Consider the following 25,387-nt stretch of genomic DNA (forward strand, 5'->3'; position numbering starts at 1 on the left):
CGCTGCTTCACTTACTACTTTTCTATGCTATTATTTATTGCTGTATTTTTTATTCTAAGCTTTTTACATCTGAAGTTTTACATTTTAATAACTTTTACTTAATGTATAGCCTGCATTTTTCACTGAGACTCAGAGCAGATTACAATTCAAAACAATACAACTAGTCCAGTATACAAACAAGTAAATAATAAAGTAAAATGCAATAAAATAAAATTTTACATTATATTTCCAGCCGTTTTTTTAAATCTAGATCGACGATAAGCTTTTAAAAATCGTTTGATTTGTTCCAGTGATTTTACTGTTCTATTGCAACTGACTTCAAACTGAACTCATAGAAAAGCAACTAATAAATAATACACAAAAATAAAACACTGCCCAATAAAATCCAGAAAACAGAACCACCTTAAAACATGGGGATGGCTGAACCACCACTTTTCTTATGGAGACAGAAGATGACTTGAGTGGAACCCCAGTAATTGCGACTAAAATAAATTCTTCCTCTTTTTTAAATACAAAAATGTTCTCCAGTATCACCATAGAGTGCCGTTGCCTAGAGCGACACCATTCGATTCTGATCAACGAATCCCTGTCACTTTAAATTTTGCAGCGGAAGTGTATTGTGCTCACATCCTTTCAGCCTCCCTAGCTTCGTCCTCCCTCCGCCCACCACAAAGGCTTACTTTTATAACATTTCTCTGCCTTCACGCTGAAGCGGCAGAGTTATCACCTAATCTCGCGAGAACATGGCTCAGTAGGGGGCGGGGCTATGACAGACACCGGAAGAGGGCGCCTCGAGTCAGGCGATAGATGTTTCCCTTCATTATATGGCGGAAGCGGTGCTTCAGGCCGGCATGGCGGTGCGCGGGTTGTGTTTGCTGGTTCTCCTCGGAATGGCCGCGTTGAACGCTGCGGCGCCGCTGGATCCTGACGAGGGAGGCCCCAAGACGTCCAAAGGCAGCGCGGCAGCGGCAGGTCAGTGCAGGGCTTTGAATGGGGGAATTGAAGCCTGCCTGGAAGTCCTATATGAGGTTACTGTCTCTCCCCCCCCCCACACACACACACTTCTCCCCCCAAAAACTCATAGAAGTTGAGGTGCCCGGTAAAAGGGTGGCGCTCCGCATATGCGCCACCGTCCTCTTGCCGTGTCATACTTACAACAGTTGCTCTATTTGTGCACCCTCTGGTTGGCAAGACACTCCAGAGAACCAAATGACTGATGTCACGGTGCAGGGCTTTGAATGGGGTGGGTAGACTTTCTTCCAGGATGTCGGTCGGTGGAACTGATGGGCTGGGCTCGTCGTTTCTTTTTTGCCCTCCCCTGCAGGGTGCGCGGGTTTTGAAGCAGCCTCTGAAACCGACGATGCCGCAACTGAATTCCTGCAAGCTGCTGTCAGTGTGAGTCCCTTGGGGTTGGTGGCATGAGCTTTCTGGGCTGTGCTTTTGCCATCCCTGGAGGGTCCCTGGGTTTGCTGCATTCTCTCAGGTGTTCTAAGGCTGAGGCCAGTCACTGAACGTATACCCTGGGTCCAACGATGGGTGGGTTTGGGCTCAGATTGAACTTGAGTGTGGGGTACATTTGTGTGATTAGCTGGGCAGGAGAAGGAGAGAGTATCTGCTGCTCCATAGCTGGTGCTCTCTTTCCTGCTGGGCTGGCTAAAGTTAACTAGTGAGCTTCATGGCAGAATGGAGGTTTAAACCTAGATTGGTCAGATCCTAACTGAACATTTTAATCTCTACAGAAAGAAGAGGGGATAGTAATTGGGTGGTGTTGATGAAGTAAAGAGGATGAGGTCAGTGGTGGGATTCAAATAATTTAACAACCAGTTCCGGTGGTGGGATTCAAAGAATTTAACAACTGGTTGATTACAAGCACCATTTTAACAACTGGTTCTGCCAAAGTGGTGTGAACCTGTTGAATCCCACCACTGGATGAGGTGTTGTATAAGTGATGCATAGGGAGATGCCTTGGGAGTTTGTCATCTCTCTTTATGGGCTCCCTACTGTCTCTGTTTTATATCTCTGTTGCTTGGAAGTGGATAGTGATCTTTATCAAAATATTCTGTGCAAGAATACAGTACTGAACTTCGTTTCTGTTTCCTGCATCATACAAACAGTTGTTTAAAAATATCAACATTTGTAAATATTCAGTCAGGCGTGCCTTTGTAGAATCAGGAAGATGCACAAGCGGGGACTGAAGGGGTGTGTGTGAATTGCCACTTGGATGTGGTGCAGGGCTGAGCCTGCACATTTGCCCCCTCTGCTGGCATAAGGGGCATTCCTGCTGGCAGAGAGGACAAGAATCCCAGTATTTGGGCTTCCCACAACTCCATGGTGATGAAACCCAGAAATGGGTGCCCCGTGGGGCTATATTGGCGTCTAAGTAGAAGCCAGCTTGGGGTGCGAGGCCTGCCAGGACACTGCCTGGCCTTCTAGGCTGAGGACACTGAAGACAGGGCCTTAGACTTATTACACCTGAAAGGGTAGTGTAACTTGATCTAGCCCTACGGAGGGCTTTCAGACTTCTGGACTTTTTTTTTGTTTCTGCTGCCTCCCTGTGTCACTCAAAAGCCCTCCAGAGCAGTGCTGTTGCTGGAAACTTGTAGGCACCAGATGGTGTGGATTTATCACCAGTTCATCATGGAACTGCTGCAGAAATTAAAACAGAATTACTGCTTCAAACAGGACTCTTCTTTGGTGATGGTTGCTGATTAGTTCCCAGATCCAGGGTGTTGGTGTTCACCTTTGAAATCCTTCATGTTTGAAGAAGCGCCTTTCACTGCATGATTCCTGTGCAGCAGCTTTGATGTTTCCAGTAAGGTTTCCTGTCAGTTTAGAAGAGAGGAGTTTGGATTTATATCTCCCCTTTCTCTTCTGCAAGCAGACTCAAAGGGACTTACAATCTCCTTTCCCTCCCCCCCCAAAAAAACCCCTGTGAGGTGGGTGGGGCTGAGAGAGCTCCGAAGAACTGTGACTAGCCTAAGGTCACCCATCTGATATGTGTTGGAGTGCACAAGCTAATCTGGTTCCCCAGATAAGACTCCACAGCTCAAGTGGCAGAACGGGGAATCAAATTCAGTTCTCCAGATTAGAATGCACCTGCTCTTAACCACTACACCTGCCTTATCTAAGGTACATTCATCCAAAGAGCTTTTCCGGTGGCTTTCCCCATGCCTCTGTTACGGTCCTCCAGGAAAGGGGCTGTGGCTTTCTGTCTTTCCAGTAAGACTGCTTAATGGATATTCTGAAAAGCTTTTTGGAGCAACCTGAATCATGGGAATACACTGCTGAATGTTTTTAATGTGTTTATATTGTTTTACTATTTGTCCATCAAGTTGTAACATGGTGTTGCCTGCCTTGGGCCATAGGTTGATATATAAATATTTAAAATGGTTTTGAGTCTTGCAACGTGCAAATGCCTTTACCATCAGTGTTGTAATATAAAGTGTAATATCATTTAAATGCAAATTTTGTATTTCAGTGGCAAAATCAGAGCAGACAGCCAACACTCGAGTTGCTTCAAATCTTCCTTCAAATGAGAAAAACAATAAAAAACACAGCCCAAATGGTGACTTGAACAGCCTTAAACATGCAGACATAGATGTTAACTCTGCTCATAATTCTGCCAAGATGCCAAGCAATAGTGAATTGAACCAAGATAGAAAATTGGAAGATGTGTCTCCAAACCATGAATCTGCAAACAAGGATGAAACCCCTCTTCATAAACCTGCCAAGCAACTGGGCAGTAAAGACCCTAACCAAAATGGAAACCCTAAAGATACGACTCCAAACCATGAATCTGAAGTCAAGACTGATGACACTGTTGGTAGTCCTTCCAAGATTTCAGGTAAAAATGACCTCAACCAAAATGGCAACTCTGAAGATAAGTCCCCAAACCAGGACTCTGAAGTCAAGACTGGTGACACTGCTGATAGTCCTCCCAAGATTTCAGGCAAAAATGACCTCAACCAAAATGGCAACTCTGAAGATAAGTCCCCAAACCAGGAATCTGAAGTCAAGACTGATGTCACTGCTGATAGTCCTTCCAAGATTTCAGGTAAAAATGACCTCAACCAAAATGGCAACTCTGAAGATAAGTCCCCAAACCAGGACTCTGAAGTCAAGACTGGTGACACTGCTGATAGTCCTCCCAAGATTTCAGGCAAAAATGACCTCAACCAAAATGGCAACTCTGAAGATAAGTCCCCAAACCAGGACTCTGAAGTCAAGACTGATGACACTGCTGATAGTCCTCCCAAGATTTCAGGCAAAAATGACCTCAACCAAAATGGTAAATCTGAAGATAAGTCCCCAAACCAGGACTCTGAAGTCAAGACTGGTGACACTGCTGATAGTCCTCCCAAGATTTCAGGCAAAAATGACCTCAACCAAAATGGCAACTCTGAAAATAAGTCCCCAAACCAGGACTCTGAAGTCAAGTCTGGTGACCCTTCTGATAGTCCTCCCAAGATTTCAGGCAAAAATGACCTCAACCAAAATGGCAACTCTGGAAATAAGTCCCCAAACCAGGACTCTGAAGTCAAGACTGATGTCACTGCTGATAGTCCTCCCAAGATTTCAGGCAAAAATGACCTCAACCAAAATGGCAACTCTGAAGATAAGTCCCCAAACCAGGACTCTGAAGTCAAGACTGATGTCACTGCTGATAGTCCTTCCAAGATTTCAGGCAAAAATGACCTCAACCAAAATGGTAAATCTGAAGATAAGTCCCCAAACCAGGACTCTGAAGTCAAGTCTGGTGACCCTTCTGATAGTCCTCCCAAGATTTCAGCCAAAAATGACCCCAAAACAGAACTTACAGGTGAGGATTGGAACCCTGATGATGAAAACCAAATTAATGGTGATGGTACTGATCTAGACCAAAGTCCGATGGAAGGCAAAACTGACGAGACTGAGGGGAAGAAGGATGAGCCCTCCAAGAGTATGGATGAGAAAAAGAGTTCTCTTTCACCCGACCCATACCCCAAAGAAGCTGAGAATAGCCACTTCTTTGCTTACTTGGTGACCACAGCTATTGTTGTTGCTGTCTTGTACATTGCATATCACAATAAACGAAAGGTGAGTATTTTCATGAGAATCTGTGTTTTATTTTCTTAGACCTGAATGATCATAGAATCAGATGGTGTTTCCTCTGCATGTGCATGTTAGGCAGGATGCTTTCCTCAGTAAGTCATAACAAGCTCATATTCTATAAGTTGATTTTGATGAAAGCTTGTGCAGTGCCATCTCTTTCCTTGCTCCCCCCCCACCCCCCGCCCAGCCTAATGGGATTTTAAGCTGGGATAGGAAGTCTCTAGGCAGCTGACTTGTCAATTCTGTTATTTACTCAGTGTGCTCTAAAGTATGTGATTATTAAAATATTTACATAGAAGCTTTTATAGGCATTGGTGGGGTATATTTAGAAGCGTCAGTATTGCAGTTGTGTAGGTGTTGTAATACCTGGGAGAGATTGAGCCTCCATTGTGTTAGAATTTGTATCCCAAGTGTACTTGCAAAGAGACCTCAGGGTGGGTTTCAATTTACAAAACATACCAACCGAGACTAGTCAGTGAAGTGTATTTGTATGTCTCTTTGAAGAATATGAGAGAAGAATATGAGAGGGATGCAGGAATGAAGAATATGAGAGGGAATATGATGAAGAATATGAGAGGGAACACAAATGGTGACAAAAGAGAAGCAAGTTAGCTGTAAGGGAGGCAAAAAAGGATTATGAGGAACGCATGGCTGCGAACATCAAGACCAGCAACAAACAGTTCTTCAAGTACATCAAAAGCAGGAAGCCAGCAAGGGAAGCGGTAGGCCCGTTAGATGACAAAGGAACAAAGGGTGTGCTAAAAGATGGCAGGGAGATTGCAGAGAAGCTGAATGAATTCTTTGCATCTGTCTTCACCCAAGAGGAGGTGAGGAACATTCCTGCACCTGAACCAAGCTTCTTAGGAGGCGAATCCGAGGAACTAGCGAAGATAGTGGTAGACAAGGAAGAAGTTCTGGCAGCCATTGATAAACTAAATGCTACCAAATCCCCTGGCCCAGATTGCATTCACCCAAGAGTTCTTACAGAGCTCAAGCATGAAATTGCTGATCTTCTCACTTTAATATGCAGCTTATCCCTGAAATCAGGCTCCATCCCTGAAGACTGGAAGATGGCCAATGTCACACCAATCTTTAAGAAAGGATCTAGGGGGGACCCGGGAAATTACAGGCCAGTCAGTTTGACATCTGTTCCTGGTAAATTAGTAGAATCTATCATTAAAGATAAAATTATAAAACATGTAGAAAAGCAAGACCTGCTGAGAAAGAGTCAGCATGGCTTTTGCAGAGGCAAATCCTGTCTTACAAACTTACTAGAGTTCTTTGAGGGTGTAAACAGGCATGTGGACAGGGTGAACCGTGGACATTGTCTACTTGATTTCAAAAAGGCTTTTGACAAAGTTCCTCACCAGAGACTGTTGAGAAAACTCAGCAATGAAGGAATAAGAGGGAAGTCCTCCTATGGATTAAAAACTGGTTGAGAAACAGGAAACAAAGAGTGGGTGTAAATGGGAAGTTCTCACAATGGAGAGATGTCGGGAGTGGTGTCCCCCAAGGATCCGTTTTGGGACCAGTGCTCTTTAACCTATTCATAAATGACCTGGAAGTAGGTAGCGTGGTGGCCAAGTTTGCAGATGATACCAAATTATGTAGGGTGGTGAGAACCACAAAGGATTGCGAAGAGCTCCAAGCGGACCTTGATAAATTAGGTGAGTGGGCTCAGAAATGGCAAATGCAGTTCAATGTAGCAAAATGTAAAGTGATGCACATAGGGGCAAAAAATCCAAACTTCACATACACTACAGGGGTCAGTGCTATCAGTCACAGACCAGGAAAGGGATTTGGGCGTCTTAGTTGATAGTTCCATGGGAATTTCATTGCATGGCAGCTGTGAAAAGGCAAACTCTATGCTGGGGATCATTAGAAAAGGAATTGAGAATAAAACTGCAAAGATTGTCATGCCCTTATATAAAGCAGTGGTGCGATCGCACTTGAGTACTGTGTCCAGTTCTGGTCGCACGCATCTCAAAAAAAAGGATATTGAGGAGATAGAAAAAAAGTGCAGAGAAGGGCAACAAGGATGATTGAGGGACTGGAGCACCTTCCCTATGAGGAGAGGGGCTGGGCTGCATGCCGCTTTTTGGGACTCTTTAGTTTTGGAGAGGAGGGCGGCTGAGTGGGGATATGATTGAAGCTCTTCACAAAATTATGGCATGAGGTAGAAAATGCTTGACAGAGAGAAATTTTTCTCTCTTTCTCACAATACCAGAACCAGGGGGGCATTCATTGAAAAATGCCTGGGGAAGCAATTCGGACTAATAAAAAGGAAAAACGACTTCTTCACTCAACGGTGATTGGTGGTTTGGAGTCAATGCTGCCACAGGAGGTGGTGGTGGATGGCCACTAACCCCGATAGGGGCTTTTAAAAGGGGCTTCGGACAGATTTATGAGAGTGCAGAAGTTTCGATTTATGCGGCTACCTCAACATCTTGGATCCCTCTTTGATCTGAGGATTGCAAATGCCTTTAACAGACCAGGTGATCGTGAGCAACAGTCGCTATAGAAGCCGCCATTGCGTATTCATTATTATCCCGCTACATGGGGTAAGCTCCCAAAGGCACCTGGTGGGCCACTGCGAGTAGCAGAGAGCTGGACTAGATGGACTTTGGTCTGATCCAGCTGGCTTGTTCTTATGTTCTTATGTTCATTGACTAGTCTGAGCTCTCTGTGTAATGACAGAAGCTCTGTTCATTGCTTTAAACACATTGCTGCAATGCATCTGGTAGTTTCAGAGGCTGTCATGGTGATACAGTTTTGCTAGCTTGTGAGATTAATTCAGATTTGATTGAGGGGAAAGTACAGTATAGTTGTGCACACCTGCACAGTAATTTTTCTGAAAAACCAAGATTTGGTTTTGAAATTAATCTGGTAGAATGAATACTACTTAACATCCCGGAACTGGTTTGGGAAACTTGAAAATACTCATGCATTACTTCGTGATGGAATACTTAGTAGAGAAGGATGGAAAGTGACCCAATGAAGTGGTTTCTGCCACTGACCAAACTGAGAATCCATAGAGGTTGACCAATATGTGACTGAGTTGTTCTCTGCCTTGTCAAATGCCAAAGTATTTTTAAATCATTTTCATTGGATGATAGAACATACTATAATCCTCTACAGTTAGGTGCTTTTGCTAATTGTGCAAAAATATTATTAACCTTTTAACAATGTCAGGGAATATGTACATAAATTTGAATGATTTGATGATGATGTTATCCATTCAGTCGTTCTCGGCCCTTGGCGACCCGATAGGCAAGCTCTTTCCACATTTTCCGATTTACTGCTTCCTTCAGCTGGTTGATGCTCATGCCTGTTTCAGCTTTTATGGTATCCAGCCATCGTATTTGGATGATTTGCTTAACAGTTATTCTCTTGGATTTTTATTCTATAACACCAGCAGTACCTTAATGAAATAAAAACAGTAAGCTACCATTTGTATGGTGGCGTCTTTGACTTCATGCATAGTTGACTATATTTGACCAGTCAGCTGACCATAGAGAACCAACTCTGGAAGAATTATATATTTTCTCCCCCTAGTACTATTTACTTTGATCTACTAGCGCAGAAAAACAACTGTAGTGCTTGACATTATAGTTTTTGGACTTAATAGAAAAAGTAAAACTCCATGTACTTCAAACCCCCTTCAAATCTCCTTTTCTGAATACATCAGTTGTAAGTTTTAGAAGACCGTTCTGGACCCTATATATACACTCTGCTTAAACTTAGCTTTCTGGTGTGGTTGAAGTTTCTAATCTAACCAGGTGGCAGCTTCTTGTGTAAACGCACTGGTAGTCATTTGCAATTTGTATTTATTTTTTGGCTATAATTAGCTTACAAAGTGATGAGGTTGGTGCTAATTGTGGGATGTGAAAACCTGGGACCACAAAATGTATATCACAAAATCAGCTGAAAAAAAAAAAAAAAAAAAAAAAAAAAAAAAAAAAAAAAAGTTTTCTGAAAAGTAGCAATGGGTATTGCCAGATACGTTACCTACTTCTGAACATAATGTCAAATGTGGATCTGTACATGTCTGGAACTTGAATGATTCTTCATACTGCTAAGGGTTTGTCAGTATTTTGCAAGAAGCAGAATATAAGAGGAAAATTAAAGCATTTGTAGATTACTGTTTGTTTCCCCAAGCTTCCACCCCCTTTTATTAGGATGTTGAGCTTTTGGGGAACAGTGAACCAATACAATGAAATTGCTATAAGCTGCTGTTCATTTAGTAGGGCAGTTGATGAAGTCATTACAGGCTGTCTGGAGGCTGCCAAAGCAGCATTCCCTATCAGACACTCCACATTGTGCAGATGACCAGGTGGATTGCTACTGCAGTACCTCCTGCTCTTTCCATTGGCCATCAGGCAAGTTCAGGACAGGGCCTTGAACACTCTCCATCTTCTGAACAGCTCTAGTTTCTCTAGTTGCAGTATGTTCATAGTTCCTGGGGGCAGTTGCATACGTAATAGCGCAAAGTTCTCAATCTTGTTGAGCCTGCGGGTGCTTCTGGAATTTTGAGGACAGAGAGTAAGCACCACCACAAAGTGGTTGCCACAGGGTGTTGCGACCAGTTACTAAATATTGCCAGGCATCCTCCAGTGATAGATGTGAATGCCTTCTGGGTTCTTCTAAAGCACTCCTTACTCTAATGAAGTGGAGGAAAGCCAGAACTGGCTCTTCACTTTGGGAAAACAGTCATAACTGAAAGCTGATTGGCAAGCCCCGTGTTGCCCTTTGGCACCATATTGGGAATCACTGGTTAACTGTGGGGTATGTGTATCAGTGAGTGTCAACTTTCATTGCTGCCAGGTAATTTACTAATTATTCCCTTTCTCCTGCCTTCAAAGATAATTGCCTTTGCCCTGGAAGGAAAGAGATCAAAGTTAATTCGAAGGCCCAAATCTAGCGACTATCAGCGGCTGGATCAAAAGGTAAGCTCCAGCAGCGCGTGACTTCCTGGCAGCCTGTTTGAAAGTAAACACTGAACTGTTTGAAAGTAAACACCTCATTTTGGGGGGGGGGTGTGTTCTTTTTGTTACAGTTTATGCGCTGGGTCAGAACATCATAGCAGGAAGCGTAGTTTGACATGGTGAATCTTTGCAGTCTCAGCTGGCAACGTAGAAATTGTCTCTGTGCTGGACAGTTGTGGGGAAATCAATAATTACACAAGTTGTAAAGAAACAAGGGGGCTGCCGCTGCTGCTTTTTAAGCCATCAGGAAGTGGAATAGCAGCAGCCAGGCATTTTTCTATTGCACCTGGACCCAGGCTAGACCCAGACTATGCTGGAAAACCCCTTCCCAACCAGCTTTTGTGTGCTGTGTTTTTATTGGTGTTAGTGTGGGATTTTAAATGCTGTCAGTCTGGCTGGAATTTTAAAAATGCATTCAGTAATGAAAGAATTGAGCTGCATTTCATCTGAAGTGGCAGGGCAGGGGGGATGGTGGCTTGCTGAACTGATTTAAATCTCCCTTTTCTTTCTCTGTGCAGATCTAAGGTAAAACCCATCCCCCACACCACCTGATGCTGGGTTGAATAAGGAATCGCCCTGAAAATAAGCACATGGAAACATGGGGGAATGTCCTGCCTTCTCTGAGTACAGCCCTGACGCCCTTCAGCTGTACCCACGGGGAGGGTGGAACAGAAGTGCTTTTTAATTCTGCACGTGCACTTTGGTAATGGTCATGTCTCTGTCATTCTTTCCAAGTCCTCACATGTTTGCACACCCCTCTCAGCTTTGGAGTGTTTCTCCCCATACTGTGATGTAAGAACTGCTTGTGTCCAAATGATGTGGTCTTCTGCTGTGTTGACACAGAGGACTGCACTCAGGAGGCACCTCACCTTTTGAATGAGCAGTCTGCACACTTTCATCATAAATACCTGGCACAATCTTGATAATGGTGGGGTGATGCAGTGAATGCTATCAACAGCTAGAGTGGTCTCAAAGCTAGAAGCTCACTTTGGGATCCTTTGCACTAGTTGAGGTGTTTTCCTGGGGGGATTTATAGATATAGATGACAAAATTCAGAAATCAACATTAATGTTTACAAGTCTTTCTAGAGTGGAAGGTCCTTGAAAAGAGTCATTATGCACAGTTTGTGGCTTTCTGATTCTTTGCGTTCATGCTCTCTCTTTTGATGACCCATTACTGACTGTTAGGCTGAAAATACAATGATTTGAAGTTTGTGGGTGTGAAAGAATTTGGGCTGAGGTGTTTTGACCTTCCCTGTTCAGCTCTATGCCAGGATTCAGAAGAATTTCTGCAAATTTTTGTCTGACGCTAGTGCCCTATCCCCATTATGAAGGTCACAAGAATGAAGTGGCCGGTGCTGTTCTAATAACTTCAAGTAATTTTTTTGAAAAATTGGTAATTTGCACTCACGGATCATTCGCAAAGAATAAATTGTTCATCATTTTGCTGTGCAAATCCACCACTCTAGTCCCACACTGATCCTCACTCTCGGTCCTAGGAGTATGCAGATCACTCTTGTATAAACTTAAACATCTTTTCACGTAATAGTTTTTTTTATAGTGCATCTCTTTCTAAATGTGAAGAACAGTTGGCTAAAATTTTATTTGATGGTTCACCAATGCACTGAATGTTTTAATTCCGTTGTAGCCCTACCGTTTTCCTGAAATCAGTGAATTTTGAACAAATGTCCTACAGATTTCTGTTAATTCCATAGGTCAAGCTGTAATGCAGAGTAGCCTGTTCTTTGTATCTGTGTAGTGGCCTTTACAAGCCACGGCTGTTCTGAGGCTCCCTTCTTATTTCCACTCATCCTACTGTAGGGGAGAACATGGACAAGAAACAAACTCTAAAGTCTGCCTCGACCTCTGTGATTTTGCATGCATTTCCAGTTGCCCTTGTTAATCAAGGACCAGTCTAGCAAAACCTGCTAAAGTCCCATAATTGCAATTTGGGAGTCTGACCATCTCTTCAAAGGATAGAATGTCCTTTAACACTGACTTTTTTTGGCAACTCCTTTCAACTTTTCCTGCAATGAGTGGGAAAAGCATTGCTGTTTGAGAAACACCAGTGCAGGAACTGGGTAAGATCTAACCTCCTTCCATATTTAGAAAGGAGGAGTCACCCTCCTTCTCCTGCACCTGAAGAGGAGTCCTTCAGTTCAAACTCAGTCTTCAGCAGACCAAACTGTTCTCACCCTTAAAAATATGAATGATGGTGTGATCGTCAGTCTTTGGAGCCATCTACCAACTCCATGATCATTTGGGACGTGTGTAAGCCCTACAAGCAATAAGTTGAAAAGAATCAGCATGATGATAATTCCAGGGCCAGCAAATGACAACTTTCTTGAAATCAGCAGTGGTCCTCCTCTTCCACTATTGAATGGAGATTGTCAGAGAGCTTCAGCCTCTGGGTCTGTGCAGTTAAAAGTACTGGAAGCTGACTCCTGTCATTATGCTTGATCTACAGTGCTGCTTGCTGCTTATTTAATTCTTCTGCAAAGAAATCTGTAGAAATGCTTTTAATTTTTAAATGATTTTGTGTTTTCTCTTGGACAAGAGGCTAATTTTTCCCCCAAATAAGTGAAACTTGTTCCTTATCCCTTGTGTTCACATTTTTACCTGAACTTCACCTGCATGGGGCTCTTTCACTGAGTTCCTTTCTTGCCAAATGTTGCAAATTTTTCTTTATAGCATTCTACCTTGTTTGGATCCACAAATGTGTGTTTCTGGTTCTGTCAGCTTTAAAATGAGACACTTTAAAAATTCAGAGTTGTTTTTTAAGTTTTGTAATTTTTTTGTATGGTGAACTAAATAAATGGATAGACCAAAGTGTGAGTTTTTCATTTCTTGGAACATTGCATCATCTATTAAACAATTCTGCCTCCTCTTGCAGTAGTAGGGTCTTCAAGATGTCTCCATTCCAAATACTTTCTTGTGTCAGTGCCCAAAAGATATCTCCTTGAACTGTCTCTACAAGAATTGCTGCTTGGAGATGGGCCTGCCTCATCATGGTGAATATATAGGAGTGGGGGTGAGAGACTCTTTATGCACCATTTGTAGTAAAAAAGCATTCTTGGCAGCTGGAGAGATAAGGTACACCTGTTCTACTCCCTTTCCCAGTTTGGGAAGTGTATGATGCTTGATGTTACATCCCTCTTATTTTTTTAATTTACGTCTGTGTAGATTGTGTGTAGTTTACCTACTATGGCATGGGTTACTTGCTTAAGCAACTTCTGATAGCAAATAGCCAACTGTCCTTGACATCTGCCACAGTGGTTTAGATATGCAAAATAACAAACTGAGCCGGTTAACCTTTGAATTCATTCCCTTCCAAGGGAAGTACCGTATAGGTATCTCCGGACTACGCAGGAAAAGAGCAAGCTCTCTTTTTGCTTGACTTCATTGGATATAAGCTAATCAGATTATGAGAAGTGAAACCCATTTCATGCACCGTCTCTTTCTCTGGGTGGACTTATCAGTGCAGTGCCAGGAAGATGCTTGCTGTCTGGTTACTCATAAAAAGAGCTGGAGTAGTAAAACCCAGCATCATGCCCCCAAAGCAGGATATACAAATGTCTAAATAAGTAGCTCCTGTTTGTTTGACTGAGACTATCATTAAGGGCACAGCATTCCAGTTAAAGTTTGCCTTTCCAATCTGAGAATTTTTGGAGGGAGTGAGGGGTGGCATGCAAGGGAGAGGAGGGAGGGGGCCTGACATCTGGACATGGCCCACTCACCCTAGAGGAGGGAAGGGAGGGGGAGGGGTGGCATGCAAGGGAAGGAGAGGGATAAAATAAATTATAAATTTATTTATCACTCCCCACTCAGTTTTCAAATCCTCCTTTCCCAAATTATCGTGAGGTTATATTTTCCTCCTCCGCTGGCAAAACCTGGATTGGGAAGCTGGTGAAGGGCAAAACTCTTGCTCCAGCTGTTTGTGTGCTGTAAGCATCATCGGGGCATGTCTGTATAGTACATGCTCCCAGCTTTAAGACCGCCAAGTCGTTGTTTGTCAGTTGTGTGCACACAGTTAAGGGATCTAGCATCCTCCTTTCTTCTGCTGAGAATTCTTATTCTTGCAGGGAGATCTACAAGGGATACCCTGCCAAGGAGTCAGTAAGAGTATGGGTACAGCCCTACTCTTGAACCTTTTATGTGCTACATTTACACTTCCTCCAAGGAGCAGAGGGCAGTATATGTCTTCCCCTGCCTTTGTCCTGCAATCTAGAATAGGCTAAGACTGATTGATTGACACTAGTTCTCCCAGTGAATATCGTGGCATATGGGGGATTTCAACCCGGATTTTCCAACAGGCTCTAAACTCTATTGATGTAACAATCATAATGTCTTTTCTTCAGTGAACTTCATGGGCCACAGATCTTTTCTTTCCCTCTTAAAAATTCTCCTGGGCAGAAGGTTATCCAATTAAATCATATCCACCTCCACCGCCAAATGAGCCTGAAAGCAACACACAAACATGATAAAAAAATTATTGGCTGAAAATAATGACAGCATTTAAGTCGGTATAATTATACAAACAAAAATATCTACCGCTACCTAAAAGCCATCTTAATAAAACCACTGCACACACCTCCTTAAAGACTGCCAAGGAGGGTAAGCACCTAATCTAGTGGGAGATGATTTTATGAAGTTGGGGCTATTGCCAAGAAAGCCTGCAAATAAACTGAAACTCTTCTAATTGCCCTGGGAAATAGAACAATAAGATGTTGATATGAGGAGCATAATTAGCCCATGTATTCATATCATGAGACAGTTAAGATATCTGGGACAAAATGAATGAAAGACTTTGGATGTAAGAACTGGCACCTTAAATTGAGCCCAGAAACACACTAGTAACCAGTGAAGGTATCTCAAAGTACAGCAAATTCAAATCTGCTGGTTCTAGTAAAAAGGCAAGCAGGGGTATTTTATACCAGCTGTGTATTCCAAGCTCTCTTCATGAGCAGTCCTGTACAGATTTTTGTTATATTCGTAAATCTTGAAGTTGCAGTGCCATGGATTGGCGGAGCTTGGCCGATGGTTTCTGTGCCACAAAGCTGATTAAAGAGATTTTTGCCACCATGCCAAACCGTTTCTCCGTCAACGAATTATGACTCAACATATAACCCCTGAAACCTTTGTCAACCCATGGCTCACTCTACTCACAGTTGGCAAAACAATTCCTAGCAGAGTGTGGCCTTACTGACCAGCATTATCTCCAACTTTTCTGGATTCACATTAACTTAAAAAGAGTGAGTAACTGGGTTAGAGAGCTCATATAATGGTTATGAACACCTTTTCCATATGGGGATCATAGAGGGGGGTAGTATTTGCGCTGTGGGGAACTCAGACAAAAACTGCTTTGTGTTATCTCGCTGAACCTTGTGACCTTAGTATGGAGGCAAAGTAACATTATGTACTCCTGTTGTTAAAATGTGCGTTGCAGCAGCACACTCTTGATTGTTTTCTCAGTCCCTGCAGAAGGACAAAATGCTATTTGCTTACGTTTGTGTGGCTACAGTCTCAGCTAATGAACTTTGTTTGAGAGAAACATTTAGGTGATAGATGGAGCCTTTGCTTGGGTTTTCCCTTTTGTTAGCCGATACAAAAGCATACACATACGTGCAAGATAAACAATGAGCTTTTATGTATAAACATCCTGATAACAGTTGAGCCTCTTGGTATTGCTTTATAATCACAGAAGACTGGCTGACCTGAGTTTTTTGGTTCAACCGATAATAGCCTGGAGCTTGACGGCGTCACAAGACTGGCTGCTGCTTTGGTGGGAAATTCCCTGCTGCCATAATTCCAGAGATTTTTCCTGATGTGGGTGTGTGTTCTTTGTAGTGAGCATGCCCTGCTCCTAGCTCTGGATTGACTGGTCATCTTCAATTCATACATTTTTTCAGCCATCCTTTCTCCAACGCTCACAGTGACATGCGTGTTTGTTGCTTCCCCTTTTATTCTCATCCCTATGAGGTAGGTTCGAGCGAAGGTCACTCACTCAGTTTCATGGCAAGTAAGAGAAGCTGTCTCTTGGTTTCCCCAGGCCTAATGCAGCTACTTTGCTATACTGGCCTTTTTCAAGCTACTGGACATGGGAGACTTTCATAGAGTCATAGCTATGGAAGAGGCCATACAGGCCATCTAGTACAAGCCCCCTACTCAATGCAGGATCAGCCTTTTATTCTCATCCCTATGAGGCCAAAGGTTCGCCACCATGGGCCTAGAGTATCCCTGGCTGCTGCTTAGAGACTACTAGTGAGGGGGAACTCTGTAGTTTAGCACGTTCATAGGTGTCTGTCACCAAGCAGTTGTAGTAAGCATAATGATACATTCATTCTGGGAACTTTAGGTTTATTCTTTGGTTCTGGGAAGCAGCAGCACATTGGTGGGAATATGGGATTGAGGCTGACGATTGGGAAGGGGGATGTGACGGACAGTTGATTAAAGGTTAATTTGAAAGTGCAGTTCTATCAGAGAAAAAGGAATTTAAGGAGTTTTCTCGGAGCTCCACCTGATTGGCTGGCAGGTACTGCAGCTGTTCAAAAAGCCGAAGGGTGGAAGAGAAAAATAAAGAATAAGGGGAGAAGGAGAGAGCTTTGGTTCTCAAGAGGCTGGATAGCTGACTTTTGGTGGAGGACCAGGAAGGCCAGGCTGAATGTGAAACCTGAGTCAGAGTCCTTGGGAAACATCATCGCAAGGGCAATACTTGAATCACAGGGAGGGCTTGTTTGTTGGTCTCTGCAGAGAAAGCACCTAGATATGGGACAGTGAAGTCTCTAAGGGTGTGTATTATTTAATTAACAGAGTCAGGAGTGGGTTTCTAGGTGGAATACCCCAGAGCCTGCTCTGGGAAGCCCAGTGTGCCTCTCTATTAGTGAAAGGAGTTGAATATTTATCTGTCAAGTTCTGTGAAGGAAAGATTTTCCCTGTGAAGGAAGTTTAGTAGAAGGAAGTGTTGTTAAAACTGAGTCAGAGAACTGTCTGGAAACTATAACAGAATATCTGAAACAGCTAAAGTGTTTAGTACAATATTGCTGCCAGAGAAAAATAAAAGTTTAACTATTTCTGTAACTTATTTTCTTGTAATTCTATAAATAAACGTTTCGTCTTTGTTTGTCTGTTAATAAGCCTCAAGAGTCATTTAAGGGTGTCCCAATGCAGCCTGATAAGAATGATCAGTTTTGGAGGGAAAAGTAAAAATTCCCTCACAGAACTATCAGTATACCCAAGGGGTGGCAGTTAGAGGCGGCTGATGGGAACTCCCGAGGAGCCGTAGGTGTGTGCCTGCTTGGTCTGCATTAAACACTGTTACAGGGGGGTTTAACTTTGTCCGTGCAGCACTGGAAAGGCCTCTATGCCAGGCCTGGAATAAGCCCTAGTAAGGGGGAAAGACAGATGTTTGTTATGCAGTATATTCAGAGGTGGGATCCAGCAGGTTCTCACCAGTTCCCGAGAGTGGGTTACTGATTATTTGTGTGTGCCGAGAGGGGGTTACTAATTGGGTCTGCTTTTCCGTTAGAAATTCCATTAGGTCCAAAAATCATAAAGTCCTGTTGTTTCCTATGTGGCTGGTTAGTGAAGGTAGAAAACAGGATAATTCTCCCTGTTGGGCTGTTTTAAAACCATGTTTTAGAAATATGGTAAAGTTCCTTGTTTAAGGAAAGTATCCTTCTTTTGATCTCTAGAAACAAAATTAAGTATTTGAAAGTATTAAGTATTTGACAGGCAGTCAATTAGAGGAGAAGTAGTTGTTTCTGTTGGCAGTAGACGATACATTGAATTTAAATTATGGACAGAAAGATACTAGCTGGAAATTAGGAACTTTTTTTACAGTAAGAATTTTTTACAATAACAGAGAAATTATTAATGCCCCACCCCCGGAATGCCCAGTCACGCCCCCGTCGTGCCCCGCCCAGCCCCATTGGTGCTATGCCACTGTTTGAATCCCACCACCATGGGAACCTGTTACTAAAATTTTTGGATCCCACCACTGAGTGTATTCCCTTCTGCAGGACTGCTTTAAGTCCCATGGAGGAAGGAATAGTATGTGACTGCATTGTGTGTGTCTTTTCACCCTACTGCAGCTCATAGCAGCCCAGGTGTGCATTTAGACTCGGCAAGCTGTACAGGAGAGTAACCTCATCCACCCCTGTTTCCACAGCTCCTGTGCATATTGTTCCCCCTTTTTTCAGTGTAATTACAATGTCTAGCCCAATATCACAGGACCCTTGGGCCTTATGCAACGCCAGATCTCTCAAAAGTCTTTTTCTTTTAAACCGAGCAGCTTTCATAAGGGTCGCTGTTCTCCTAGTTTATGTTCAACGTTCCCTTTCCTGCTCTGGTGACTAGCTTCCTGTACACAATTAAGAGTGAGAAAAAACACCCCATTTCCCTTTTAAACATTTTGTCAAATCCTTTAAATGGAAGGCAAATACAGCCAGCTTGCAGGCTGATCTAATGAGTGAGACTCAGACTGATTTTGCCAAGTGTACAAAGTACAGGGCAGTAAAACCTTGATGACAGATGCATGATCTGATACTAGGATGTCAGTGACCCTATCAACCAGACTTTATTGGTAGGAAGCAGAGGTGGAGCAGGAAATGGCTGTTTTGGTTGTAGACAGCTATTTTATTCTGCCGGTAAACAGGCAAGAGGGAGGGGCCAAGACCACATTCCCATAATGGCATGCAAAGCAGAATTTATAGAGTAGTTTCCAGACTTCTGGAATTTGAAGCTAAATTAAAACCTTAGGTGTTTTCAGCATGAGCCCAGATAGAATCAGTGGGTCTGTTTTGCCAGGTCTGTGGAAGCTCAAGACTCATATAATAGTTTTCAGCTAATAATTTTTCAACTGCAGACAGGTTTTTTTGATTGTTTAAAAAAGGTTTGCAGTGTTTAGTCCGTTTGTTCAGTCTGGATTGAAAGGCAGTATGAAAGTGAAAACTAGTGGATTACACAACATTTTAATAGACAAAAAGGTACACTAATGTTCATTATAAAAACTTAGGCTCATTCCGCACATGCAGAATAATGCACTTTCAGACTGCTTCCAGTACTCTTTGAGGCTGTGCGGAATGGCAAAATCCACTTGCAAACAGTTGTGAAAGTGGTTTGAAAACGCATTATTTTGTGTGTGCAGAAGGGGCCGTAGTTAAAAAAGAAATCCTACGAAGGCTGTTTCAGGAGAGTAGCCATGTTGGGCTGCAGTAGAAAAACTAGATTCCAGTTCAGTAGAACTTAGAGACCAATACTATTTTTGGCGTTTGGGCTTTCAAGAATCAAAGCTCCCTTCATCAGGTAATAGGCTCTGGCTCTCAAAAGCTTATAGCCCGAAAATCTTTTCTTTTTCCAATGTGCTATCGGTCTCACTGAGGCTAAGCACTATCTCCTTTGCATGAGTGAAGAGGGAATGCCTTTTCTAAGGTCTTTTGCAAAAACAGGAACCTTATCTGAAAATAATGCTTTTGTTTCGGTACGACTCTTGTTTCCTCATATGAATGTGTAAATCAGTGACAACTCATAATGAAGCAACTTTCTGTAAATCCCTTAACAATCTTCATCGGTGCAGTTTTAAAGTACAGCAGCAGCTTCTACTGCCACTCATCCCTGTGGCATAACAGTGTTTAACCTTGAAATGGAAACTAATTTTTTTATTACACGTACACTGTTCCCCTTTTTCTTTGTGGAGCTCAAAATTGCAGCCTTCCACATGACCTGGACTGGCTGAACTTTGTTCTGCTGGAAGAGAAACCACTAGATGTGACACCATCAGAAATGCCCATCCCTTATGAGGGCTGTCCTCATTCTTTCCTGTTTATAGAATGCCATCAATACACTGGGTGTTTTACATACCAAAAGACAAGCCCCTATTCTGAAGAGATTGCTTTGAACAGGATGAGAGGGTGACAGGTAAGGGTAAGAAGGGTGACTAAGTAACATCCTTTAAATGTTTCTGTCATTTCTCAGAAATAGCATATGATGCAGCATTTTAACTACGTGATCCTAGGATGTCTTTTAAACACGTTTGTACACACATATTTACACACAAAAGCGCCAGCACTTCCTTTTGTTTTCATTTCTGGTTTTTTTCCCCCTAGGGATTGTCCAGGTTATAACAAATTTTAAAACAGCACAATGAAACAAAAATATACAGCTACATTTGACAGCCTTCACGGTTGATTGATTGCGGTTACCTGACTTCTGCTTTATTCCCTGCCATTAACAGCCAGCCCACACAACTGAGGATATGGAGCAAATCCCAGATTGCATTGACCAGCAACCTACACCCCTTCCATGTGAACTTGCCTTGAGCCTCAGCCTGAAAAATGGGGCCCGTTATCATTTTCTTTAAAGTTATTAAATTTAGTTTCATCTCTTCTGTTGATCTGATTGGTGTCTTTTTAGTATTTGGAATTCTTGGAAAGGGACTGAAATATGGAGAGGAAGAAAAGTTGCGCGAGGCACTAGGAAGAAAGGTTATGTAAAGGCTGGATTTGCCCCATCCTAATTTGGGCTGCTCACGTTTCCCTGCCAGGGTTCCTGCTTCTTTTATCAGCTGCATAGCAGCTAAAAATTATTTGTCTGGTGTGCGGAGGAAGGGATGGGAGATGCTTCACTTGTCTGATTTCTGCTACTCCATTTGCTTTGTTTCTGTCATTCTCCTTGAGTAAAATCCTAGGAGACAGAATTAGTGTCTCTTTCCTGCAAGATCAGTGGGCTCAGCTATTGCCTAGGGCTTAGGCTTCTTTGCGAAGAGAAAGGATAAACCTCTTTCACCATATTAGTGACAAAGCAGGGCATCTCTTTGCCACCACTGTGTTTCCCCTTGGCCTCCAAATGTAGCGCAACCCTCCTGTTAATCCTGGTCATTAAACGGGAAAGTTCGAGTTGACGGTGCTCTCCTTCTAGTAACTCCAGTAAAGCCTTGAGGAACATGGATTCCCATTGATTGATGAAAGCTGCATAGCCTGAGAATCCGGGGGAGGGGAAACAATGAGAGAGATGTTAGTACCCTTCAATGCCAAAGGGGATCCCCCCCCCAAAAAAATTAGCTACAGTTTTTACAAAACTGTGGGTGCCCACATCCCATCCGCAATCCAGTGCACATCCCTCTCCGTTCACTTGGGATTAGCCAGTGAAAGTTACTCCAGAATTAAAGTGAACAGGGTCAAAGTGTTAGGTTTACATACCTGGACTACAAGCAAACATTACTGCAGTATCTTCTGGGATGGAAAGATAGTGTGAGAAACAAGCTGTCTGTGGTTCACCGCTATCCGTTTGCAGCCATACGCCTGGATCAATTTTCTCTCCACGGCAGGCCTAGAAACACAGAAAGTGCACCAGCTGTTAAAATTTCTAAATCATTTGTCTAATTGCCAGTGTGTCTAGTTTACATAATCTAGTTTGGCTTCCATATTATCTGAAATGCATCTGCCTTCTTCATCCCTCACAGCCAGCCACGCTCCATTGCAAGGCTCATATCATAAACAGGGTGTGTTCATTTCTAGCACCTGGGAGCTGGAGCTGTAGAATCTCTGAAAGTACCCCCCCCCCCTCAAATAAGCCACCTGCAGATAAGTATTATGGCAAATACTTGCTGGATGAGGTCCATTCAGCTTTTCCACTCAATCTCATCAAAATCCCCTCCATATTACAGCCTTCAGTTCAGAGATCCCCAACATAGGACTCTGGTGCCTGTCAACACCTTTCTCTGTACCTGTCAAGTGTTTTTAGAAAATGGGAGGGGCCAGCTGGAAACAATATATATGTTTGAGTGTCATCCTTTAATTTCTCTTAAGTCCTTGTAAGATTGACTAGTAGAGCTCTGTGGCACAGTGTGGTAAGCTGCAGTACTGCACTCCATGCTCTGCTCACGACCTGAGTTCAATCCCAGTGGAAGTCAATTTTAGGCAGCCGGCTCAAGGTTGATTCAGCCTTCCATGCTTTCGAGGTCGGTAAAATGGGTACCCAACTTGCCAGGGGTAAAGTGTAGACGACTGGGGAAAGCACTGGCAAAATACCTGTAATCATAGTCTGCCTAGTAAATGTCATGATGTGACATCACCCCATGGGTTAGTAATAACCCAATGATTGCACCTTTTTAGAGTGACTGATTTTCATATTTCCATTTTTGTTCTATACACATTTGTGCTGCTGTCAAGTAATATGATAACAGGTTGTAATCATCCTGTAATAAGTAGCTCCTTCAGATAATCCAACAATCAAGTTTGCTGGATCCAATTTTGGGTATCACACACAATATTTTTCCCCCAAAACTGAGATTTTAAAGGGCCAGACTGAAAAATGTGAAAAAGACTCATGACAACCCCAGCACACCATGTGTGTCGATTTTACCCAGTGAGTGGGATTAAATAGCAGTGCAATTGTAATTTTTTTACAGTTCTCTTTCATATTTGCATTTATTATATGTTTATATATGTTCCCATTTTAAAAACTGCCTTATTTGATAAAACAAAATTAAATCCTTTCATATTGTTGTAATAGAACTATGCTATATTTATGGTAAATGATAAATGTATTATATGTACTTGATACACAGTCTCCTGATAAAGAGTGACTTGTAGATTTTGGATTTTGAAGCCGGATAAACCTGAACTGAATTTTACTGGGGTTTTTTGGGGTGGGGGAGGTGGGGGGTGGGTTGCTTTTGCTCAAGCCTAATTTCTTAGTTCAGAAAAGAAAGTAATGCCTGGAGCAAGAAACAGGAAGTTAGACTTTTTTCTGCTGCCTTTGGGCACCTCAGTCATTACAAAACTGAAATTAAACACACAGTAAGAGGAAATAATACTCATTTACGGATTTTCCATCGTTACTACTGTTTGCACATTACATTCACTACTACCTTCAGCTCTAGATATTACCTGTATGAAGAAAATTTTGGGTTTTCCAGATAGTTTATGGCTCCTTGGTGGGGACAGCGCGTGGAAAATCTGTGTTAGCTGAACTGGTCTTCCTTCACAGTCAAATATGACACCTTCCTCTCCATGGCTTGATAAGATGCTTACAAAATAGTCCCCATGATCTGCATCACATTCTTCAAAGATGTGGGAAAGCAAAAGACAAACATGCCAACTAAAGCTCTAGCAGTCTACTTTCAGGGCCTTCCACAATGTACAGATCGTGCAGTGCTTTTGATACCTGTACAAACTGGGCTTACCTTAAGTGGCAAAACAGAACCAGGGCTGTAATTACAAATCAGAGCACAAACAGAACATCATGTAAGGGGAAGATGGGTTCTAACTTAGTCTCTTCCCTCCCTGTGGACAGGGATTTTTTTGTATGAGGAAGGTTTCACACACAAGTGCCCATCACCCCTGCAGAAGGGGTATAGCCCAGATCCCAGTTTACCAGGTGTAAGAGACGCCATAATTTGTCACACATGTCTTGGTGAGTAGCGGTGACCCCACCACACACGCACAAATGTCTACAAAACATAGCCAGTCTTTTTCCCCTGGCAACGTTTTAGCATCTTTTAACAGCTGTGTACCCTCGCTCCCACCTCAATACATAATATGGGGTTTGTTTGTTTGTTTACAGAATTTATAATTGTCACAGCACTTTGGTTGTCAGCCTATTCTTAGTAGCGAGATGCTCCAGGGTTGTGTTTAAGATGTCTGTCTTTATGCAAGTTATTAATATCTGATGGAATTAACTACCACAATTGACAATGGCCTTTTAAAAGGATTAATCATTAGAGCATCTTGTGATCCAGTATGGTGTAGTAGTTGAGGTGTCAAACTTGGACCTGGGAACTTGCTGGGCGACCTGGATCCAGTCACACTCTCTCAGCCCTGACCCAGGCTAATGTTTGCATGGGAGACATCCAAGGAATAAAAGGTTCTTCACACAGGGCCAGGAATAAAAGGGTCTTCACACAGGGCCAAATGTATCTTGCCTTGAAAAACCTACAAGGTTGCCGTAAATCAGCTGTGACTCAGTGGCTAAAAACATTTATGGTGGATATCAATATCCATTATGTATTTATTCATTTAGTTGGATGAATATCCCAGTGGCTGCTGCTAGATTCAGGTGAGTTGTGTGGCATCAAGTAGTCCAGTTGCCACTTATGAACCGAGGTGGATCATGGAAGTTAATGGTAGTGAGCCACCCAGGTGTGTGGTGCCATCGCTGCTGTCACAGAGTTCCAAAGTGTGGTTGCTAACTTTGGCACTCCCATTTCTCAGCAGGTCAATATGAATTGTAGAGCAACCGAAACTTGCAAGGTAGATTAGGCTGACAGAGAAACTAATCCAGTCATCCAGCAAGTTTTATGGCAGAGTGGACTCAAATCTTGGTCTCTCTATATCTGTCGGTAGACCTCTCGTCCATGAATTTGTCTAAACCTTTTCTTAAGACGTCTGAGCTCAATGGTTTTCCACACATTATGGAAGCAATAAATGCCTCAGATTGTATGAAGAGCTTTTCGTTTGTGTGTCTGCGCAAGTTTTGAATCCAGTGTCAATGCCAGTGGGAAACCCCACCCTTTCGTCTTCCCCTTTCATCACATCATGCATTACTTCAACTAAATAAAACACCTAAATACATGATTGGCCTCCTCTCCTCCCTCACAATCACACCTTGGAAGAAAGTTGCAATGCCAAATCTCTTGTTAGGGCTGCTTTGTATATTTTAAAGAATTAAATAGGCTAATGTGACTTTAATTGATTTTACATGATAAATTCTTGTGGATGTTCATCCCATTGACTTCCCTATGATGGGGCATGTTTAATTCTACATTCTTTCCCTTTAAAAGCAATACCATCTGTCAACCTTGGGAGGGGCACCTTCTCTAGAAGTACTCTAGAATAGAGAAAGAACATCCTCTGATTACTATTCCAGCCTCCCAAATCACTTCCGTAGTTGTCCATTTTCTACAAGCGCAGACTACAGGTGGGCTCATGTTGAGTTCAGAAGGTGGGTCAACACAGGCTTGCCCTCCTGTAATCCTGTTTCACCTTGTTCGTCTAAACCACACATGACAGATATGGCAAACATGAGACATACCTTTCTCATAAAGTTCTTGTATTTCCTCAGCTGTCAAGTCATAGTGCAATTGCACAGTGTAATTGCACTCCGATAATGCTTTGAAGAGCCTTTTTGCTTCTTTCTTGGCACCGGGTCTAGGCGTGAGCTTCTCTTGGCTTCTGTAGAAGTCATAATTGACAATGAGAAGAGCCCTGTTCTTTTTTTGGTTTGCCATGCTGTGAAAATCCTCAGTGATCGCCACACAGAGTTGTTTGCTAGTGTCAGGTGTTAAGGCAGAGCGATTGAAATGGTTTCTACCCA

The 25,387-nt window shown here is 42.8% G+C and overlaps 2 protein-coding genes across 5 annotated transcripts; one reads left to right on the forward strand and one right to left on the reverse strand.

The window, feature by feature from the left end:
* Positions 1-753: 753 nt before the first annotated feature.
* Positions 754-12,904, forward strand: LOC125441776 (trans-Golgi network integral membrane protein 1-like). 4 transcript variants are annotated; one of them, XM_048512673.1, is made up of 5 exons: positions 754-972; positions 3,479-4,690; positions 4,796-5,076; positions 9,954-10,037; positions 10,595-12,904. In XM_048512673.1, exons 1-5 carry the CDS (start codon positions 825-827, stop codon positions 10,598-10,600), a joined length of 1,731 nt encoding a protein of 576 aa, XP_048368630.1. In that variant the 5' UTR covers positions 754-824; the 3' UTR covers positions 10,601-12,904. The 4 variants fall into 4 exon arrangements, with proteins under 4 accessions (XP_048368630.1, XP_048368628.1, XP_048368631.1 ...); XM_048512671.1 differs by having other exon boundaries at positions 3,479-4,684; positions 4,790-5,076; XM_048512674.1 differs by having other exon boundaries at positions 3,479-4,474; positions 4,790-5,076.
* A 6,329-nt stretch (positions 12,905-19,233) lies between these two features.
* LOC125441779 (caspase-3-like) lies at positions 19,234-25,343 on the reverse strand. The gene is made up of 4 exons (XM_048512682.1): positions 25,106-25,343; positions 22,963-23,135; positions 21,271-21,400; positions 19,234-21,048 (listed from the first exon to the last, which is right to left on the reverse strand). Exons 1-4 carry the CDS (start codon positions 25,299-25,301, stop codon positions 20,804-20,806), a joined length of 744 nt encoding a protein of 247 aa, XP_048368639.1. The 5' UTR covers positions 25,302-25,343; the 3' UTR covers positions 19,234-20,803.
* Between the last annotated feature and the right edge of the window lie 44 nt (positions 25,344-25,387).

This window comes from Sphaerodactylus townsendi, linkage group LG12 (genome assembly GCF_021028975.2).
Source record: "Sphaerodactylus townsendi isolate TG3544 linkage group LG12, MPM_Stown_v2.3, whole genome shotgun sequence".
Lineage (NCBI taxonomy): Eukaryota > Metazoa > Chordata > Lepidosauria > Squamata > Sphaerodactylidae > Sphaerodactylus > Sphaerodactylus townsendi.